Consider the following 22,143-nt stretch of genomic DNA (forward strand, 5'->3'; position numbering starts at 1 on the left):
ACACAAAGACAGCTTAAGGAAATGACAAGAAAGGTGTTCATACCAAGTATTAACTTTAAAGCTTGTTAGAATTATTCAAACTCCATTTTTGCTTTATAGACTGTATTTCCATGTGTTTGCACATTTCAGTAAATCACTGTACCCATTTCCTATCACAATATAAACAAATGGGAGATTTGTTTGCAAAGTACTTTCTTTTTGAAATTTGTATGTTATTTTTCCATTTCCTTTACCTTCATGAACCAGTTCTTATCTGTTGGGGGCTCAGTTTTGAGACGACTGTGATTCCTATCACCTCTGGTATTTGACCCCGAATTGCAATGTTTGGATCTTTTACGAAATCCTGAGTATCTCTTCAGTTTTGAAAGAATTATGCTCAGAGAGGGAGGAGCAAAAGCAATTATGTAAAAGAAATGTTTATTTCCATAATTAACACATACAGTACAGTATCTTTACCAACATAAAAAGTGCAATATGCATTCAAACTACAGCAATGTACAGTACAAAAATTACTGCATACTTAAATATAAAAAGAAAATGGTTACCAAACCATGAAGTAACCTACTGTGATCGCTGTCACGTCAGCGTGACAAAAGCTTCAGAACTCATTAATGATATGAGTGTAAAAGCTTAACAGCTATGAGCCCGGTGACTCCAGCGAGTCTCTTTTGTTTCTCCCAAAAGGTGCAAAACAGATGTGACAGCATTTAAATATGTACGTGATTGACGTTATGATTCACATGTTTTATACAGCTTCAACGGCGTTTCCAATTTAAGACAGCCAAAATTTAAAAAAAAAAACAAAAAAAAAACAAAAAAAAACAAAACAACAACAACAAGAACAACAAAAAAACTTTGGTCTTTCACATTGGAAAAAAAAAAAAAAAATAGTACAAATGAGCTAAAAATGTTGGCAAACCTTAAATGATTTTAAGGTAAAGAATGTTGTAATGTTTTTTGTTGTTTTGTCAAGAATGTTCAGCTAACTTTAGCTGTCATAAATCCCCAGTTTGTGTCACGCTTTATGATTTTCAGCCATGTAGTGTGACTCCTCACTCCGCTCTCCCAAGAACAGTGAACATTGTAGGGAATGATGAGGTCAATAACATTACTCCAATGTTATTTTGGAAGATAGCTTGTTGTGTACCAGTATTCACTCAATAAAAAAAGCAGTGCAAAGGAACAACAAACTCAGAAATGTTTCCGTTTCTGTTTGTTGAGAACAGTGAGCGTGCCTCTGGCAAAAAATTACCTCTTCTCTCTACTCTCATCCCATTCACTCACTCAGGGACTAACACACAGTAAATGCATTAACACAGTACACTTCTGCATTAAAATGGATTTAAAAACCAAACTGATTTCCTCACTTTAACTAGACATCAGCAACTGAACTGACTTAAACTCTTGCTTGGCGTTCATGTGAGCAAAAGCTCCATGAATGCAACATGAGGTAACCATTAATTATACAACCCGCTAGCATCTTAAACATAAACCGTGTGGTAAACAACTATGTTTATTCAACAGTTTGCTTTATGTGAAGCTCTTTGAGGGAATCAAGTTCATCAATGTAGGCTACCACTTTGTACCCGACAGATAAAAATAAGGTAAGTGCCAGTGGACACCAAATTAAAGGTTACAGATCACCGTACCGTCTCGTTCTGCGGTCGAACACACAGCTCTGTGCCTCTGGTCTCGTAGGTAAGGCACTTGTTTGTCCATAAATCAAACAACTTAGAGGTGAACTGATGGCTTTACACACTTCTCAGATACAGCAATATGACTTTCATCACTGTGAACAGCAGTTTGAGAAACAATGTGGCAAAGGAGAGCATACACTCCTTATAACAACAGTTGGCTTTCTTTTTGTTTTCTCAGACTCGACCCTTTTCCCGTTTCCAGAATCTGTACAACTTTCTCCAGCCCCACAGGGTGACAGAAGAGGGGATGAGTGGACCGTACACAGCCTCCACTTGATTTGTCAGCTTCTAGGTTCACCTGGTAGTGCCCTCTCTGGAGTGTGCAAGTCCTTGCGGGGCCGGGATAGCGCAGAGGTGGTTGGGGAGTCCCAGTCCAAGCTGGGGTCTGGCTCTGGCGACAGTGAGAGGAGCAGGAGTGTTCCTGCATCTGAGGAGCAGACTGAACACAGGTCCTCGGAGGATAGGTTGAGGCTGCCCAACTTGGCCAGCGAGTTGGACCGCTTCAGCCTCGAGGGCACGGTGAGGCCTGCTAGCCGCATGCGGGTCTCGATCTCCTGCGCCCTCTGACGTACGAGGCCAGGTTTCCCCCTCACGCTCCTCAGGCTGTCGCTGCTGGAGCTGCGTGTCAAGGTGGAGCCGTGAGGCGAGGATGTGGGTGTAAGCAGCCCAGACCCCACCACCCCCAACAAGGCTTCATTGGTCAGTGGCACCACCAGTGGCTCTAACCGCACTTGGCATGGCGTTGAAGTTTTAGCGAAGTCACCGGAGAACTCCTCGTCCTCCTCAGTGTGAAAGGGACCCTTTTGGGACATTTGGCATCCATGCAAAGGCTTCAGAGAGTGCAGGCTTTCCTGAGATAAACCCGCAAGTCTCTCTAGTCTCTCTGCACGGCGGCGGACCAACCCAGATTGTCGCAGCTGTAAAAGGGTCTCCTGTTGTTGGCCAAGGAAGCAAGCCACTGCAGGCTTGTCTTCCTCAGAATCGATCTTCATCAGCTCAGGGAGAGCCTCTGAGGCACTAGCAGACTGACTCTCATCAAGCTCAGCCTTTACTTCAGAGAACTCCCCATTATGCTCAGTCTCTACTAACTGCAGTGATTCTCCAAGCTGTTCCTCTCTTTCAAGTGGAGCCTTGGTTGGGGAGGCAGCACAGTTGGCACAGTCACACAGAGGCCCACAGGGGCACCGCAGTCCCACTGAGGATCTGAGGCCTTCAGACGAGGTATGGGACTGTAGGAATGAAGCACTTGGGACTTCGGGAGGAGTCAGGTTAAGGCAAAGCTTAGAAGCCAAGTTTGGAGAATCTCGTTTCAGATTAGACTTGGTCTGATCACACCAAGGCAGTGGTGTAGAAGCATCGGCTGGAACAAGGATGGAGGAAGCTTTTTCCTAAATAAAGACGGCACAGAAAAACAAATGCAACAGGCAACAGTTATTTATGCACATTTTTAGCATTTTCAGTCTGAAATATGGGCTAAACTTCATTTTTCAAACTTACATTGTAGTTACGTGGAGTGCTGAAATGGTTGTTATTGTTGGAATTTTCATTGAGACTTGCCAGGTCCATCCCATTACCCTCTACCTCGACATCTTGCGTTTCACCGCCGCCTCCATCATCTGGCTGCATTAATACCTCCATCTCTGCCTCCTCCTTTTGCACGTCCTCCTCATCCTCCTCCTCCACTGTGCTAAACTCCAGCCTCAGACGCAGCTCCTCAAGGGGCTCCGGACCGCGACTGCAGGTCTGGGCCGCAGTCCCCTCTGCCGTCGGCCCAAAGTGGGGGAGCGGCAAGCCCTCACGGCCATCAAAGGCCTCGTCATCCAGCAGAGCATCCCTTTCCACATCCTCAATTTCTATAAAGACCTTCTCCATGCCAAGAAGGGGAGGGCCGCGCACAGGTGTTGATGGTTCACTGTCCAGCGCAGAGTCAGAGAGACGGCGGAAGTAATAGTTGTTGTAGGCTGGGTCGTTCTCCAGGGGAACAGTCCTGCATGGGGAGGGGCACGCTGCACCTTTATCAGATAGTGCTTCCTCACAGCAGGGAGACATTCCTGGATCTGGAGTCAGGATGCCTCCCTCCTCTCCTCTGCAGCACTGAGCCATTCCCTGCTGTCCCTCGGCCATCTCACAGTCTCCGTCTGGATGCCAGAGCTTGTTGTGCCGTTGTTTACTGAAAACAGAGAAAGACAAAACACAAGTTTAAAAAAGTTTAAAGAGTTCACCTAAGAAAAGACAATTTATGCATAGATCAATCGAGAGATTGTACCTGGCATCCAAAATGCCTTCGTACTCTGCCAGCTGTCTCATGAAAGCTGGGTTGGGTCGCGTGATGCTCCTCTTTTGCTTGACAAAGTTATAAGCTTTCTCTAGTGACCAGCCGTACTCCTTCATGGCATAAGCGATGACGGTGGAGGCAGACCGACTGACACCCATCTTGCAGTGAACGAGACACTTGGAGCGGTTCTTTCTGTGGGAAGGAACACATGCACATTTTTATAAGAGTCACAAACACATAGATTAGCAATGAAAATAACCAAATAAACTACAAACTTTCTTTTTCCACATTTGCCTCTGTCTCATCTGAAAAACTGTTGAGGTTGGATAGTAGATTAAAAACAAAAGAGGCATCTGAGGAATAATTTTCCTAATAAGTAAACCAGGCTCATTCTATTACCTGATTCAGCTGTTTTGTGAAAGGGATGATCCAAAGTAAAACAGAAAATCCTGGAACGGTTTTACACTTATTAAGCAATATTTTGGAACACACCCGTGATAAAATAATCAGATATGAGATTTGTTTTCTCAATTGTTTACTTTGTTCTCTCCTTGCAGCTCCTTCTCTCACTCCTAAAATCTCTCTGTCTCACTTGTGGCCTCAGTTTATGGACTTGCTCTTTTTACACTAGTTAAAAATTCAATAACATGAGCCCCTCCCCCTAACACTTAAACTGGTGGATCCCTTTATTTCCCCACTGTGTGAACTTTACCAAAGCAAATTTTGTGTTAATCAGCACTTCAAGAACTTGCCTGGCTGGTTCAAGTGTTGTCAGAAAATATGATCCCTAAACCAGGAAGTTAAGCTGGAATTCTGTTTTTGTGCTACATAACAGAGTCACTGGGCCATTCATTAAGTACACCTGTTCAATTTCTTTTTAACACAAATATCTAAACATCCAATCACGTGGGAACACCTCAATACTTTTAGTCATTTAGACATGGTCATGACAACCTGCTGAAGTTTAAACTGAGCATCAGAATCAGGGAGAAGGGCAGCTCAAGTGAACGTGGCATGGTTGTTTGTGCCAGACAGGCAGGTGTGGCTTTCTGAGAAACTGCTGATCTACTGGGATTTTTCCACACACACATCTCTAGGATTTACAGAGAATGGTCTGAAAAAGAAAATATACAGTGAATGTCAGTTTTCTACTAAGAACAGGAAACTGAGGCTACAGTCATACAGGCTTGCTAAAATCGGACAACAGAAGACTGGGAAAATGTTCCCTGATCCGTAGAGTCTTGATTTCTGCTGCGACTTTCAGATGGTAGTTCAGAATTTGGCATGAACATTATGAAATCATCCATCGATCCTGCGATGTATCACTATTCAGGCTTGTGGTGGTGGTGTAATAGTATGGAGGATATTGGCACACTTTAGGCCCGTTACTACCAGCCGAACACTTAACTCCACAGCCTACCTGAGTATTACAGAAAACAGTGGGGCCATCTTATGACAGCTGCTTCCAGCAGGATAATCCAAGGGAGCACCTTTGGGCTGTGGTGGAATAGGGGATTCGCATCATCTGCTGTGTGATGCTATCATGTGAATATGGACCAAAATCTCTGAGGAATGTTTCCTTGTTGAATTTACGGCATGAAGAATTTTACGCAGTTCTGAGTGCAAAAAGGGGTCTGACCTAGTATTAGCAAGGTGTGCGTAATAAATGGGCCAGTAAGTGTAGGTACTACAACCTTGAAGTTATCAAGTGGGGTCATTTATGACCTCAGCTCTATATTTATATGTACCAATATGTTACTTCACTAAAATACTAGCTTTGTTGACAGTAAGTCTCTAGTGATGATGAGATACAGATAGTTATATCATCAACATGTTTTCTGTTCCACTCAGGACTCACTTTGCTTTAACAATGAAGTTATATGTGTCGTTCCAGTGAGCAAGCAGGTCGGTGGCCTCTTCATCGTAGACGCGTATGTTGTGATAACTGAATGTGCCTGGAAAGAAGTTGTCTATTTCTCGGGTTACATTGAGTATATAGGCCACCCTGGGGAGGAAAGATAACATGAACTCATCAACAGCATTCTTTCTTGCTCAAATCATAATGAAAATATGTTTTTTGTGTGGATATCTGAGCTTCTCTATTATCTAAAATAAATCACCCTGTCTCTTGCAGCTCCTCCAAATTAGATGCATTCCATTCAGAGCCCTAAAAAACAAAATGAGAGAAAATAATGTTTAGACTGGGTATATTTTCAAATCTTCGGGAGACTGAAGATAACCCACCCACAAACCGAGTTTGTGGGTGGGTTATTATAATGGCAAGATGAATTAAACACTAATGTTCCTTTGGGGTTGAACAGAAAAAAAATCATTTTATCTCAGCTACTCGCAGGAAACAACAGATGTAACAGATGTTTCTCTCAATGTAAGAGGCAGCATTAGTTTTCCCACCAGGTAGACGTGGTCAAAGATGAGGGTGGCTTTGTCCATCTGACCCAGGATCAACAGCATTTCATTATCAATGAACTCTTTGTATTCCTTAAGATTGCAGTTCATGTGTTGCTCCAACACTGTACGGATCTGAACAAAAAACACACAGCGTGACTTATGTGTGATGGGCAATAAACACACATTTAAGTGATCTCTTTTCACAAGTTAGTGCATTGATTTTTATTTCATCAAGTGACCTATAAAAACAAAGGACAGAGGCTATTCAAAACATCTTTTAGCTTGCAAGCTAGACAGTCAAAAATTGACATTAAGAAATGGCAGTTAAAGCAATAATATGGAGGTATTGACAACATCTGAAAGACTATTAATACTTTCAGATACAACTGCCCATCTGCTGGGTGAAACCTAAGCAGAATATTGACCTTCATATAACTGCAAAGGAGCTGCAGGAAGGTTTAGCTGACACAAGTGGCACTGCACCACTACCCTCTGCAGCAGTGATGCAGAAACGGGATCTACATCCAAAAAGGAAATCCTACCTGCAACCTCATCACAGAAGACTAAAGTGTCCAATGCAACGCTTGGGTAAGCCCAATTCACTGTATCCGTTTGTTGATGAAGAGACTACAGTGACCTCATTTAAGTAAAAAACAAATCTAAACTAGAGCTCAACATGCACAAAGTGTATGGAGTGGCATTCAGTTTCCTAAACAGAAATTCTGCAGGGAAACTTTATGCACAAGCAAATGTTGCAGTATATTACTATACCGCAAGGAAGAGTGGGTAAAAAGTGAGTAAAATCCTAAATGAAGAATAGAAAAGGTAAATGGTGTAAAGAGGGGTTAGTAACGACCAACTTGGTAGGATAGCCAAATGTTACAATGTAAGTTAATGAGAAAAAAGTAGGATGCATGTTTAGACGTTTAGTTAGTAGTTCTTTTCACTTCCAAAGCAAGAAATTTGCACAGGCGTGCCCAAGTATTTCCATAAATAATGATAAACCTTTAAGGAATAAAATTTAAAGGAAGTCTTTCAAAACTAAACCACAAGAAACTGAAAGTAAATGACTTATTTTTTTAAACCTGTTTGGAGGTGACGTTCTCAAGGTCCTGGCACGTCATGATGCTTCTGAGTTTTGCTTTAATAAGGCACTCTGTCCTCTCTCTCTCTGAAGGCCTGCAAAAGATGATGTCTCATGAAACTCTCAGCACTTGTTAAAGACAGTTGCTCCAAAAAATCTGACGCCATTTCAACAAAAGCTTAAGTTGGACCGCGTTTACTAACTTGTCGACAAACATGGTGGGTGAATCTGGTCGTGTGGTCTCCAAGTCCTTCATGGCGTTCCACTCGTTGATGCAGCTCTGGTCTGAAGCAATGCAGCTCTCGTAGTAGCCCATCCAGGTGAGAGCCATTCCTCCAGGGAAGTAGTTATACCTGCGTGAAACCTCACATGCTTTGTGCAAAACCTGCAGGGCTGACCTAGATGGTTGTTGAATAGGAAAATAAAGAATTGACAGTTTGATTCTCTTTAATGATGAAAAAAATAATAATAAAATCACATGATTGTGTTGTTTACAGTTTGGCCTTATGCACTTTTGTGCACATATGTCTTTATGCCAGTAGGTGGCAGATTGAGCACTGCCTCAGCCTGCACCATTGCAGCAGAGTCTGTCTATTAGGGGATTTGTTGTTGTGTGCGATAAAAGTGAACTGTTGCAGCCAGCCACTGTGACTCCGGAGGTTGATTATTACTCACCACATAGCCTGCACTGACACGGGTTTGAAGACATGAGTCCGACCTGCCGTGTTCACAGTAAAACCCCTGAGGAGCAAATAAAACAGATGGTTACTATGTGTTCATCTAGTGTCAGGGATGGATGCAAAAAAAAAAAAAAAAAAACCCAGCACAATAATGCTCCAGCTGTGGCCTCTGTCCTTAAAACAAAGGTCATAAAGAAACCCCAAACTCACCCATCTCCATCCAGGTGGATCTTTGTATCGCTCCACAGAGGTAGCACCATGCCTATCGAACAGCTTTTACTGGAAAAGTAGAATAAAAAAGGCAAAAAAAGGGGAATGAAAGAACAATCTCTACAAGGCCTTTTAATCTGAGAATGAAAAACACTTCCTACAGTTGTGTTACAAGAAAAAAATACAAGAAATTTGTATTTTGTTTAAAACTACTAGCTTCACAGGTAACTCCATGCCTCCAACAGAGAAATGGTAACATTTAAATGTCAGCTGTTTTAAGGTACAAAGGTTTGAGCTTGTGTGTTGCTAGCAACAAGGAAATATTTTAAGCTTCAGTCAGAGTGGTGCAGGTGAGTGTTATCTACATTCACAAGTACATATTGTATAAATTATTTCATCCGTCTTGTTCAGAATAAACACAAAGTAAATAAAAATATCCAGTCTTAAATGGAGCTTAGCCTTTAAGAATATTAAACTCTACATATTTTACCAGTCTTTGTTGGTGAAGTCAATTCCCAGAAGGATGTTCTCCTCTGTGTCTTGTCGCCCACTGGTGTACACCACCACCATGTACCGCACACGATCTGACCATGCACTCTCCAGCCGTACCGCCTGCACAAGACACAAACAGTGGAATTCAAAATGTTTTATGCAGGGTGTAAAATTTTAAAACACTAATTTAAGTATTTATATAAGAATTAAAATGTTAACATTGTGTTAACTGCCTTCACACAGGCAGAAAACTTCAATAGCACATAAAAGCTAATGCACAGGAGAAGCAAGAAAATTCTGGTAAACTGCTTTTCTGTCCAACAAAGTGTCACACGCTTGATGCAACAGGGTAGTTGAGTGCTCAGGATGTGTGCGGGCACATAGGCGGTAAACATAAAGTGGGTAACACATACACCCCTATGCTATGGAAACATGTTGTAATGCTCTCCCGAGTATGTTCAAACCTGCCCTCGTGAGCTAATAATTACAGTGAGCAAATAAGCATCCTGATTACACAATAAAATGCATTCTGGAGGGTTTGTTAGTCACTGGCCTCACTGTGTGTGTTTGAGTGTGTCTGTGTGTGCGTGTACATATTTCCATCTAGATGTATGAACAGATTTAAGCTGTCTCTTACCAGTTTGATTCTGTCCTCTGATCGAAGAATGTTTATCATCACCTGCAGGTGTTGAGGTAAGTCACCTGTTGAGGTGGTGACAGTTATTATAAATGTTCATCACCATACACACATTTGTAGTTTGAAAACAACAAGTGAGACCTTTAAGGAGAATAAAAAGCAAGCACAGTGGCTTATTAAATGCACTGCTGCAGGATACTGAAGGTATGTGAAATTAGGCTGCTCCCTAGTGTTTAACACCAAGGCCAAAACTAATACCTGCTCCTGGAAAAATGAACAGATCACCTGCTCAGTGATTCTTATCAGCTGACAAAACGTGAACTGACAATGAAATTGCATGTGCAAATTTATCTAACCACAACAACTCAAGAACTTGTCTCGGGCTCCTTTTATATCACTCAGTGCTCTATCTGCCAAGACATGTCAGTGGAGCTGGATAATAAAACAGGGCGTGGAGATGGACCAGCAGTTGATAGAGAGCCAGCTATTTTGAAATATGTCACAACAGGTCAGCAGAAACAAACTGACATCCTGACTGGTTTAACTTACAGATACTGGCATGAGACAAGACTCTTTCTGGCCGTGTCGCTTCATTTCTCTGCTCTGATTTTTGGGCCAGGCTTGAAAACTACATTATATTTAAAACCTACAAATAAAAAAAGGAGGATCAACACTATATTGAAGGTATTCTAAAGCTCCTCCACCAAGTTATTGTTTGCAGCGCTAAAACATTACTCTGAATTTATTTGACAGATCCTGTTTATGCTTTGAGTTCATTCTTCATAGCTGTTAGATATAAATCCTCAGAAAACCATTCACACGCTGTGGATCAAAGTCAAGTGAGTTCCTAATACTAACAGCTGCAAGTTACCAGTCATACTCAACACAGAAATGTACTGTATTAATTGTTTTGATAGTCTAGTTTAAACTAGTTCAACTTAAAGTCTTCACTTAAACCACTGAGCCTGGAGATAAGTTAACAACAACCAAACAGCTCACTTGTATGTAAAGTCAAACATGTCACAGCCACATAAATATTGTGTGTATTTTTTAATGTCATGGTTATTTCCACAAAACTGGTTGATGAGACCAAAATATTATATTCCCACAGAGCAGTTGTTCTTCCCTTCTTCTCATGCATGTTTTGCATGAATCCCTCTCACTGTTCTGCACCTTTTTTTTTTTATTTAAAGGCCAGAGTTACTGGGAAATTACACAGGTATTTCCATAGTAAAATGTGTTTGAGGACAAAGTAGGACCTTCAAATATGTGGGTTACCTGACAAAGTGGCTGGCAGCATAGACGAAGCTGCCAGCCGCAGCCAGCACTTGCCAAATGACTTGGCAGTGCTTCAACTGTTGGCTAGTGTTAAAGACCCATCATGCCACTGGACTGAGTGGTAAGCTTTATGTCTTTAAAGCTATAATTGTGTCTTTCAAAAGTGATTAAAGATACATGCAAGTTCAGTTCAATTTGTAACGAAACCTCTGACTTTAATCAATAAAAAAAAATCAATTACAGATAAATCACTAGTTTAAGTTCAAACAGGCCTCACAGGAGTGTAACCATAAATGAGAGACTTAAAACAATTTGCATAGTGCTTCTATTTCTACAATATCCAAATTCCATTATTCTATTGCAATATCATGGTATTGTGCCAATAATTTACACAAAGCATCCACAAACTCCGTTTCACATAAAAAATTAAACTTGAATAATTTTTGTTACCTCGCTTGAGCTAAAATGATGAAAAACTACCAAACAAAGTCACAAAAGGGAAATCTGAGTACAACTGTTTATAGTTACTCAGTAAAGTTAACACAAGCAAAGTAATTCAAATGATAAGGCCCTCCTTTAATCGTCAGCAGAAGTTTTGTCCACAGTGCTAACATACGCTGGATTTAAGCACTAATCTGCCTAAGCTACACGTCTGGAACATGCTTATCAACGAGGCAGCCTCCATCCTCCACACCTCAGCCGCAAACATCTGCTGCAGTGTTAGGAAGTTTACCAGCTAACCTGGATGAGAAGTCTAATGAAGAGATTCACAAGCTCATGAGTTGAGTTTGGGTGAATGACGTGGGTATTGTAGTGTCTCACCTGCATGTTTGTGATGAGGATGTGCTTTCTGGCCCTGGTGACTGCTTCCCTGCTGCAGAAAGAGAGCAGCACCCTTCACCATGAAGAAGCTCTCACTCAGGCTGCAAACAAATGAGAGGAAAGTCAGGGGTTACACATCTTTAGAAAAGACACACTGTACGTAAACCACAACTCAGCAGAGCAACAGCTCAGCTTGTTCTTCGGAAAACTCAACCAAGCAGTGGGACACGAGACAAATGAAATTTTTAGTTTTAACAGGATGCTCCTGTTCAGTTGGAAACATCCAACGAGATGACAATAAATCCTGGTTGTCTGCTGCAGGCGAATTACCTCAACAGCTGAGTGGAAAAGCCCAGCTGCCACGTTACAGGGCCAGACGTCAGGTCTGCAGCCGCCATGAATCAAGCTTTGATCCTGAATGCTTATCTGTCTTTTTTCTGCTGCATGGGCTGCACTCAGATTTGACTTGTCAGGACTCCACTGGCTTGGTATAATGCAGCACAGGCCCAAATAACTGACCAAACTGCAGCTGTTTGCAGCACTTAACCTCCACAAAGACCAAAAAGCAGCAATTACTACGTCACACCTGCTTGTAAAAATCCACGAGTTTTTCAGGTTAGGCTTTGGACGTGTCAACAGATGACACAAGTAAGGAGGCGCACTAAAAAGAAGTGAGGTGTTTCCTCCGGGCTGAACTCAATCATTCCATTTCACTGAAAAACAATGTCAACGCATTCATAAATCTACAGTACCTGGCAGCTGCATGGAACACACGCATCACGTATTCTGTGTGTGCAGTCTGGCAAACCAGGACATCTTGAGAAAAAAAAAAAAAAATCCTGACGTACTAAAGAAGTACCTGCCTGTAAATACGGCCATCGGGAAATCACTGTTTTCAGGTAGTGTGAGCTTAGAAAGAAACACTGGCATAAGTTTATGATTATGAAAGAAAAGAAATAATATTTTGAATCACAAGTTTGCAAAATTTAATGAAATGAATTGGCATGAAATCACACTTCCAGGGGAAACTGCTGATTACTGCAGTGGCTCCTAAAGTTGCCTCAGAGAAAAACTCAAATATGAATTATTATTGTAAACGTCCTCATCTAAATTAAATCAACTACTGCACATTTTTATATCCAGCTCTGGAATTCCTCTCCCAAACAGCCCTCTCTGATCATACTTTCAGAACCCACATACACAAGAGCAGGCCTGGCTCAAAACAGATGATTTTGTGGGAACAAAGGATTTCGTTTTGTACACCTCACAATAAATTCCGGCCGCCCCCAGCAGCACAGCAAAAAAGTTTCAGTGACAAAGTATGGGGGTGGACACCTCTCAACAAGAGCTTTTTGTCTCACTTTGGAGGATTTTTGTTTCACTGTGTTCTCTGCTTGGGATTTATTACGTTGTCAGGAAGGTCTACTGTCAGGGAATGACTATATGTGCCAAAAGTGGCAATACCAAGAGCAAGAGCAGAGCAACAGCCCCATTATTGCTCAGCAATTTGCACAAAATCCATGCTGCTTTCATTTTCTAAGTTTTAATCCAACTGTAAGTTCACTGATCTTAACCTGTGATACCTGATAACTTCTAGCAAAAAACAAAAACAAAAAAACAAAAGTGCACTCTGGTGAAATTTGAGAATCTGTGAAACTTGTCCTTGTGTAAAATCAAGAGCTGTCCCGCAGCTTCACGATCACACTCAGACATCCTAATTGAACCTACTGTCTCTTACCCTGCAGCACCCTGCTATCAGCTTCTCCACAAACACTAGGGCTAAAAATACATCTGGTATCAAAGCAAAACAAAAAAAAACAAAAGACTATGACAGAAAAGCTCGCCAGATAGCCCAAATGATTCAGCTAGAATGTGGAGTGCTGTACCCATACCTTATTTACATCATAGTGAACAGATCACAGTGAAAAAGTCACAAGAGCACAGCTACTAACAGAATGATGGTGAATCCAAGATTTTAGAATCTGATAACTCCTTTTAACTGATGTTCATTATCTCATACCAGAAGGAAAAGTTCTAAAACCAATTTAGTCTGTTGACCTGAAAAGACGCCGCAGCATCTGTTAGAATATAATCCAGCCAGTCTTCAACAACTTATACCGACAGATTTTATTAAAAGTTAGAATATACCAAGTTGTTTCAAAAACCAATTAAAAGTCTAATCACTGTCATATCAGTGAAGAATTTCATTCTTAGCTGTTTAAATCCCATTTATAAGTTAAGTTTAACTTACATGCGGTTTATCTCACTCTGGGTCAACACTGCATTCTTCACAAAATAAGGTAGCATCTTCATCATGGCCTCCTCAATGGCTTCTACAACCAGATACATCCTGTTAACCCGAACCAGTCACACGCCTCTCCTGCACGAGGTAACCCCTCTTGGTCAGCCTCCAGAAACAGCGAAGGAGCAAAGCAAGAGAAGAATGGTGGCTACAGCACTCTTGAGTGACAGACTGACTGACAGCCTGTACTCATCTGTGCTGCTCAGTAGAGAAGTGCCGCCTGTTCAAATGCCACTCCCTCCATTTCGCCTCCTCCTCCTCGTCTCTTTGTGCAAGTCAGCCTTCTTCCTGCAGGGACATAGTGCAGCCTCCACCCATTGCCTTAGGCTCACACAACCAGTCTCCCTCGTCTCCCAGTCTGTCCTGTCTATATTGCACACTTTTGCAGTGTTACACTGAACTCTGTTACAATTAAGATATTCCAGTATCACTCAAAATGCGGATCTCCAGTATGAAATCTGTGTCAGCTGAGAATGACAAAGTTAAAGAGAGGTGGTTTCTTCCTTAGCTAATGCAAAATATTTATCTCCAGGATGTTGTGTTGCTAAAACCATGTCTGCAAAACGCAAGAAAAGCAGGGGAAAAGCAAAACCACTCGAAAGACAAAAAAGCAGACTGAGGAATTTGGCCTGAAACTCCCTAATGGGATGTCTCCATGCCACATTATGGGTCAACAGAATCCAAGGTAGTTCCTCCAGGCTGCTTGACACATGTGCCAAGCATGGCTGGATAGGACAGTAAGAACTGGCAACATCCCAAAACTCCTCAATCTCATTATACGCAGGCTTATAAGGGAGGGATTATCTTGTCTCTTTCCTTAAAGTGGCCAGTGCTGGTTCTCACTCATTCACATGAACCACAAACAAACAACACTGTGTTATATTGTTGCAGATTACACGAGGTGAAAACAAGCATATCCTTTATATCTAATATGTCAGCAAGGACTATTGCTTTTAAATGCAGGTAAGGAAGGGAAAATATGGAACTGAAATTAAATACAATCAGGCCATTATAGTTCACAACAATTGGTGAAACGTGCAGATGTGTGGTAGCCACATGGTAGCCTAGACTATAACTTTCCTTTGCACTTTCTCTTTCTTACCAAGCATTTAACCCCCCACACGTATACAATGAAGCGGCACAACTGTGTTAATCTGAGAGGATTGGCTAACAGACACTAACAATAGCTCTGCGACACGGATAACAAGATAGCCCTCCTTTTCTCCTCAACAATGGGACATCGTCTGTAACACCCGTGGTTACTAGCAGGTGCTGTACTCTACAAACTGTTCTGTGACAGTCCAGGTGAAACCCTAAACAGCTCGATGTGCCAGGTGCAGGAAGCAGAAGCGTAGACCTGAACATAGGAACTTATTCTGCATTTAAGGTCAAGCTTTAGAAGCAACAGGTAGGAATAAAGGCATGTCATTTAATTAAGGTGTAGGCTGTTCCTATAAAAGTGTCCAGGTGGACCTTAATGGGGCCAAGCAGGACCAGATGTCTGCTAAAGCACTGCTCTGAGTCACCAGGTGAGCTGCTATGTTAGAGAGGTACTCTGGATTAGACTGAGCACTCACAAAGAGGTTACACAGAGGCTGTAACCAGGCGGGTTTATCCACGGTCTTAGAGTGTTTTGCACACAGCAGCACAATAAGGGGAAAAAAAGCCTCCTCTCGGGGCTGTCAGTTGCATAATGCTGGCATTTTTCTCACTGACACCACTGAAAGCGATAAAGAGAGGGAGGGGCTGGACATGGAGGAACAGACCTCCTCAGGTATCTGTAGAGTTTTGGAGAGCCTGAACAGGAAACAAATAACGTCATCGTGTTACAGAGAAAAATAGACCCGGACCTGGTGATTCTACTGTCGTTTGTTCTGCCAAAAAAAGAGTAAAAGTATTTAGTTTCTGGACAATAAAAGTACAAGTATACTAGTGCCTGTGGATGATCTGATCTACCAGTCCTTCATCTCACTATCTGTGCTGTGCTTTCTTTCGCTAACGCACACATTAACACACATTTTTGTCCGATTCTGTGTCTTGCCCACCTCTGCTGTGTACAAGGTGGTAAAATTAAATCATTGCTTGGTGTAGCGCCATAGACACCTGCATGATGTTTATGTTGGCCCAAATCAACCCCTCCAATTCGTCATCATTATTGAGGTGGGCCAGGAACAGCAAGCACAAATACTCCCAGTTGGCACATGCACAGCTGTCAATTAACAGATGCAACTACATATCTACCGCAGAAGATAAGCACAGTCTTATCTGACGAGAAATGTGCCTGTCAAGTAAAAGACAACTTACTACGCCTTACTATAAACATGAATTTACTGGCATTTTAACCACAGAATGTTATCTTACAGACTCCTCAAAAAATGAAAGAAATCTTGAGGCAAGCCAGCACTCGCATCATACATAGATCATTCCCTCACACATGCATTGCTCGGGGACACAGCACAGAAGATTGCATAACTCCAAAAGAAACTAAGCTCTTAAAATGATGAATGTGCACACATCATCCAAAGTGAATAATAAGAAATCAGGGAATCAAGTTTATGAGAACAAAGAACTTTCAACAGGAGAAAAGAGAAATCTGTCAATATTAGTGACACACAAAGACCGGCTTTCTCGGTTTCACCGTCTTGACAAGTTTATTTTGACAAGTTTATTTTGTGCATGGGACTAAGCTGTTACAAAAGGTATTGTATTGATTTGTTGTGAAATAAAAAGTCTGCCTGTGCTCCGAGATTCAGTTTGGCTGAGTTCATTTTTCAGAATACAACTGTTACACAGTCACTGCATTTTAGTGTTTTAAACCTTCACATCTTTCAGTTATTGGAAGAAAAGTTTTTTGAAAAATTGCTTCATGTTTTCTCTTTCAAAAACATTTACACACTTACATCGTCATAAACTCAAAGAGCCTAAAACAGTGCATTTGCATTAATGTTACAAAAAAAATCAATAAAATAACACACGATAAATGGACAATTATTCTATTTAAAAAAAAAAAAAAAAAAAAAGAACTCCTCTCTCTCTCTCAAACTGCCCCAGGCACTCAGAGCTAAGGTTTTGGAAGAAAACTGAGTTTATTACTTAACACAGCTGAGTCACAACTTGTAATCCATGAATCCCTTATCCAAAGATATTCAGCTTGGGAATATTCACAAATTTGAACGTTCAAAACACAAGTTACTAGAGCCATGTGGTTTGTTGAAATCATTGACTGTTCTAAAAATGCACTCTTGTTCTTGTCATACGATCAGGAACACAAAGAGAAAACCACTTCAGACTGAAAAGAGCAGATTACAACACTGAAGGCTGCTGTAGATTATAGTTATGTCAGATTTTTCATATTCCTACATTATATAAAGACATAATATATATGATGCATTATTAGATATACCTGACATAGTTACTATAACCTGTCAAAGTTCAAACTGAGCATCAGAATGGAAAGAAAGCAGGCTGGTCAGACTATTTCAGAAACTGCTGATCTACTGGGATTTTCCCATGCAGCCATCTTTAGGATTTACAGTAAATGGTCACAAAAAAAAGTATACATATATATATCCAGTGAGCAGCAGCTGTCTGAGCAAAAATGCCTTGTTTATGCCAGAGTAGGATGGCCAGTCTGCTTTGATACAACAGAAAAGAAGAGTAACTCAAATAATCGCTTGCTGCAACCAAAGTATGCAGAAGAGCATCTCCAAATGCACAACACGTTGAACCTTGAAGCAGATAAGCAACAGCAGCAGGAGACTACACCAGATGCCACTTCTGGCAGCTAAGAAACTGAAGCTACAGGCTCACCAAAATTGGACCACAATTTCAGTAGTGCAATGGTTTTGTTTGTGCACTTTGGGCTCCTTAGTCCACTGAGCATTGTTTAAATGCCACAGCCTACCTGAGTATGGATGCTGACCATGTCCATCCCTTTATGACCACACTGTTTCCATCTTCTGATGGCTGCTTCCATCAGAATAACACCATGTCACTAAGATCAGAAAATCTCAAACTGGTTTCTTTAAAATGACAATGAGTTCACTGTGCTCAAATGGCTTACAGTGTCACTAGATCATAATCCAACTGAGCACCTTTGAGATGTGGTGGAACAGGAAATTCACACCATGACTGTGCCAACAAATCATCATCAACTGTGTGATCATGGCAGTGTGGACCAAAATCTCTGAGGAATGTTTTCAGCACCTTGCTGAATCTGTGCCACATAGAATTAAGACAGTTCTGCAACCTGGTACTGGCACAGTAATGGCAACTAACAAAGTGGCTAGTGAGTGTACATGACATATCCATCCGAATAGACTAGAGAGTCAGTAAAGATTTTATATCTACACTCATTAAATCTCACACAATGTAAAAGGTTCACTGGCTAAACACTGCTTAATAATTTGCTTACTGTCACATACTTAAAAAAAAATGCTGATATTGTGTGTTTTTACTCAGTAAAAAGATCAAATGCTAAATTTTAAGGTTTTTTCAATCTATGCCACACATACACACACACAATCTGTTAAACAGCAAAAAAGAAAAGCTGTGGGAACGCCAAGTGACTCAGATGATGATGCAAAGTCCAAGAACATGTTGATCAGTCTAAGTGCTGATAAATAAACAGACATAATTGTCAACATATTACATTATAGACTACTAGGAACAACATGTTTTGTTTGTTTGGGTTTTTGTTTTTTTACAGTTGGCTTTTAAGAACTGTAGACTCTGCCAACAAGACAGACAGACAGACAGACACAAACCCACACACTTTTTATGACCCTGAAAATCAGGTGTGCTCATTCAGTGATAGCACCTTGTTTGCCAATATTCCAAGTTTTACTAAATGACTCAAAGGCAGATGCAGCCAGTCAGTTGATAACACCTGTGTGGTACCATATCACAGAAAGCTTAAGCTAAATTTGAAGTAAACTTACCTCAGATTTACTCGCCGTTCATCTTCACTCCCAAAATCCTGCAACAGAGATAACAGAAAAAATTTATACCATACTGAACTCATTTCAACTGCACCGTTAGTGCTACACCAGAACTATAGTCTTGCCTGTATTTTACTAAGCACAAACTCTGATAAATGTATGCGAAAAAATAAGCAGCAACGGAGGTGCTATACATTCAGCATTTAAATTTTGGAAGATGAACATACAGAGATACTAAATTTTGATATAAAGCATACTTTTTAGGGTCACCACCACCACTACAGCTACTCATGTGATGAAATGATCTGTAAGAAAGCTGTACAACGTCAAAACCGTACTCTTAACCGCATCAATAATGGTTCACCACAGCAGGATCGTAGGGATGGTAGGGTAGAGTTTGATTGAAAACATGACTCTGAAGCAAATGCCAGGGTAGTCAAGGTACATGTTTCATCTTCATTTTAAAGGCAGCCACACCACCAAGAGAAGCTTACAAGGTGTGGGAGTAGATAAGACTCTAAAGTTCATCAATATTTTGAAACATGTTGTTCCAAAGACAATTTTTCTTGTCATAGTGAAGGTGCATTAAAGTACTGGCAATGGGACTCAGTTGATGCCGAACGTAACAAACATTCAGCCAGAAGGAAAAATAAAAATGAGGAGTACCATTTGTGGGGAGGATCGAAGGAAATCATTTTGCACAGGGTTCCGCGAAGCAATGCACAGCGAGCTGAGTGTCTTTATTACTGTGCATAAGCATGAAAATAACCTCACACATTAGGAGCCTCGTGCCCTCATACCAGTGTCTCTTGCCTCCCTGTTTACCTCAGTTCTCCTTCCTCCCCTTCCTACAGTAGTCCTCCTCCACCCCACCCACCCCTCTTGAGCAGATGACATCATAGCTGCAGCAGATTTCTGCCAGCTTTATCTGTCACCCCTAAACAGTCGTTAGGCAACAATGACATAAGGACAGGACCAAAAAAAAAAAAAAAAAAATCCCCTTTAGAAAAAGAAGAAAATCTACTTGCACTAACTAACTAACGTGAAACCATATTAATGAGTACAAAATAAGGTAGAAATAAGAAGTATTTCAACCTATCCTTGCCAAACACAGCTCACACACTTCTGGTTGTAAATAAAGCCAGCTACAGATATTAATTCTGGTTTCTGTTATAGACACAGCAGAAAAGGGTAAGCTTCTCTGCCTATAGCTGGTAGTTAGCGCCCCCATCTGGTAACGAATAACTACTTAAACAGCAAAGGGAACTTCTTTTGAATGGCTTAAACCATTACTTCTTCTCAGTGAAAGTATGCAGAAAACTCAAACCGTGACTCTCTACTGTTACAGTTAAGTATTAACAATTTCAGTCGTCTTCGTATGTGTCTGTTTGTCAGGAATATGGTATTTCCCCATGCTTAATCGCACGACCAGCAACATACCACAATGGAAATCGGAATAGCGATGATCTGTGTGTAACTGTTTCCAATTTGATTTCTGTAATAGATATTTATGGTCGAGTCAAGTCCGAGTCAAAACATCCACACAGCTTTGTCAGTAAATCAATGCAAATATAGCAGAAGTGCATTGAGCTCCCTGACAGTGCTGTGTGCTCGATATATTTAAGAAGAACATTCATTTTTAATGTCAGTCACTCACATCATAAACAGCTAACGTTAATGTTAGCCACAGCTCTTATCATTTATGAAGCACTTGTCAAACTAAGCTAACGTTAGCTCTTTAAAATGGACACCTAGCCAATTTAACAGGTGTGGCGTTTCTTTAATATTATTAAATAACAAAAACAACAAAAAAGATTTCACAGATTTAGTGGAATAAGCGGTGGCCAGGTACAACTCTCTGTAACGAAAACATTTGCTAGCTACCATAAGCTAACAGCCTAGCATAACTAACTAGCTAATTCAGCCTCAATCAGCGGGCCTTGCTCTGGCAGCATCTCCCTCATCCTCACTCTGATATCACCACAACGGAGCACTGAAGCTTTGCTTCACTCGGCACCAAACTCACCTCCCCCGCGGTCGTAGTTGCTGTGCTGGCGGTAGAAGCGGCGCTCGGGGTCGGGGACCGCTGCAGAGTAACCAACGCCATGGCTGGAAGCTGAGGATGATGATGCACCGGCCGGCCGCTGTGGCCTGGTGAGCTGCAGCTAGCTGCTGGGCTAACGATACATACAGCTGACAGAGAGGCTGATGATTGGAGGGAACCGAGCCGAGTTATCCTTACAGACAGGCCCCCCGGTGCAGGAAGTTAATTCAATCCATCCCGGCGACACTTCTTTTGTAATTATGTAGTCATAATATAACTGCTAAACCTATGAATAACAGTGACATCACGACAACTGATATGTGCAGCAGCCAGTTTGTATGCGACCTTTAAACGAGGCAATTCAGGTTTACATAACAGGCTATTTACGACAGGATAGAAAACACAAACAAGGCTATGCAAAACCACACTCGTGGGTAGGAATACAATTTAAAAATTGCAGAAGAAATAAATATTCAAAAAGCTGTACTGATATACGAAAAATAAGTAATGTCTGGAATATGTTTTTACTATGTTATTCAGAAATAGGCGTGACTTGACTCATAATAATGTGCAAAATGCGACCCAAAGTACAATAACATTTTCATTATTATTATTGTTGTTGTTATTGCTGTTCTGACTGATTTTATAATAATGAATCAATATAATAGCATATCTGAATATACTTAAAGTGTTGCATCTGCGTGTGTGTGTGTTTCCCAGTCATTCTGTGTCTGGCTTCATGTGACAGCAATTTTATTTTTATTGCTGATTATTAACGTTTTCTTTTTGCTTTACACCAGATAATGTATTTCTGACTGTCGGTGGATTATTCTGATACTGGTGGATATGCAGAACACAACAGAACCTGCCAGAGAATCTGCCCATTTTTTTTAAACATTTCTTCATTATTAACGAAATCTCTTATTTTAATTCAGCACATTAAAGTTTTGAAATGAAATGACAATGATCCCAAACACACTGCCAATGCAGTAAAAAGAGACCGGGATAGAAAACACTGCCAGTCATGGATTGGCCTCCCAGGAGCTCCGACCTCAAGCAGTGTGGGATCATGTAAACAGAGAACACAGCAAAAGGCAGCCAACATCCAAAGAAGAGCTTTGAATGTCATTCAAAAAGCCTGGAGAACTATTCCTGAAGACTAAATAAAGAAATGACAAGAAAACTGACCAAGACAGTTCCGCCTGTGTTGAAGAATAAAAGTGGTGATAGCAAATACTGACTTTCAGATTCGTTGGAACTGTACAAACTATGT

The 22,143-nt window shown here is 41.1% G+C and overlaps 1 protein-coding gene across 2 annotated transcripts; it reads right to left on the reverse strand.

Annotated features, from left to right (window-relative positions):
• Window positions 1–416: 416 nt before the first annotated feature.
• Window positions 417–21,990, reverse strand: ssh1a (slingshot protein phosphatase 1a). 2 transcript variants are annotated; one of them, XM_031755464.2, is made up of 15 exons: window positions 20,853–21,990; window positions 18,827–18,864; window positions 11,585–11,685; window positions 9,485–9,549; window positions 8,846–8,967; window positions 8,356–8,424; window positions 8,141–8,206; window positions 7,669–7,863; window positions 7,467–7,560; window positions 6,385–6,513; window positions 6,093–6,139; window positions 5,831–5,977; window positions 3,964–4,164; window positions 3,195–3,867; window positions 417–3,085 (listed from the first exon to the last, which is right to left on the reverse strand). In XM_031755464.2, the coding sequence occupies exons 1-15, from the start codon at window positions 20,931–20,933 to the stop codon at window positions 1,979–1,981; spliced, it is 3,135 nt and encodes a 1,044-aa protein (XP_031611324.1). In that variant the 5' UTR covers window positions 20,934–21,990; the 3' UTR covers window positions 417–1,978. The 2 variants fall into 2 exon arrangements, with proteins under 2 accessions (XP_031611324.1, XP_031611325.2); XM_031755465.2 differs by lacking the exons at window positions 18,827–18,864; window positions 20,853–21,990 and adding an exon at window positions 13,836–14,075.
• Between the last annotated feature and the right edge of the window lie 153 nt (window positions 21,991–22,143).

This window comes from Oreochromis aureus, linkage group 12 (genome assembly GCF_013358895.1).
Source record: "Oreochromis aureus strain Israel breed Guangdong linkage group 12, ZZ_aureus, whole genome shotgun sequence".
In the NCBI taxonomy this organism is placed as follows: domain Eukaryota; kingdom Metazoa; phylum Chordata; class Actinopteri; order Cichliformes; family Cichlidae; genus Oreochromis; species Oreochromis aureus.

Coding starts and splice junctions, on each gene's coding strand:
- ssh1a (XM_031755464.2), bottom strand. CDS start 20,933: ATGGCGTTGGTTACTCTGCAGCGGTCCCCGACCCCGAGCGCCGCTTCT. Junction 9,550..11,584: donor TCCTCATCACAAACATGCAG/GTGAGACACTAC, acceptor CCACCTCAACAG/GTGACTTACCTCAACACCTG. Junction 7,561..7,668: donor CCCACCATGTTTGTCGACAA/GTTAGTAAACGC, acceptor CATCTTTTGCAG/GCCTTCAGAGAGAGAGAGGA.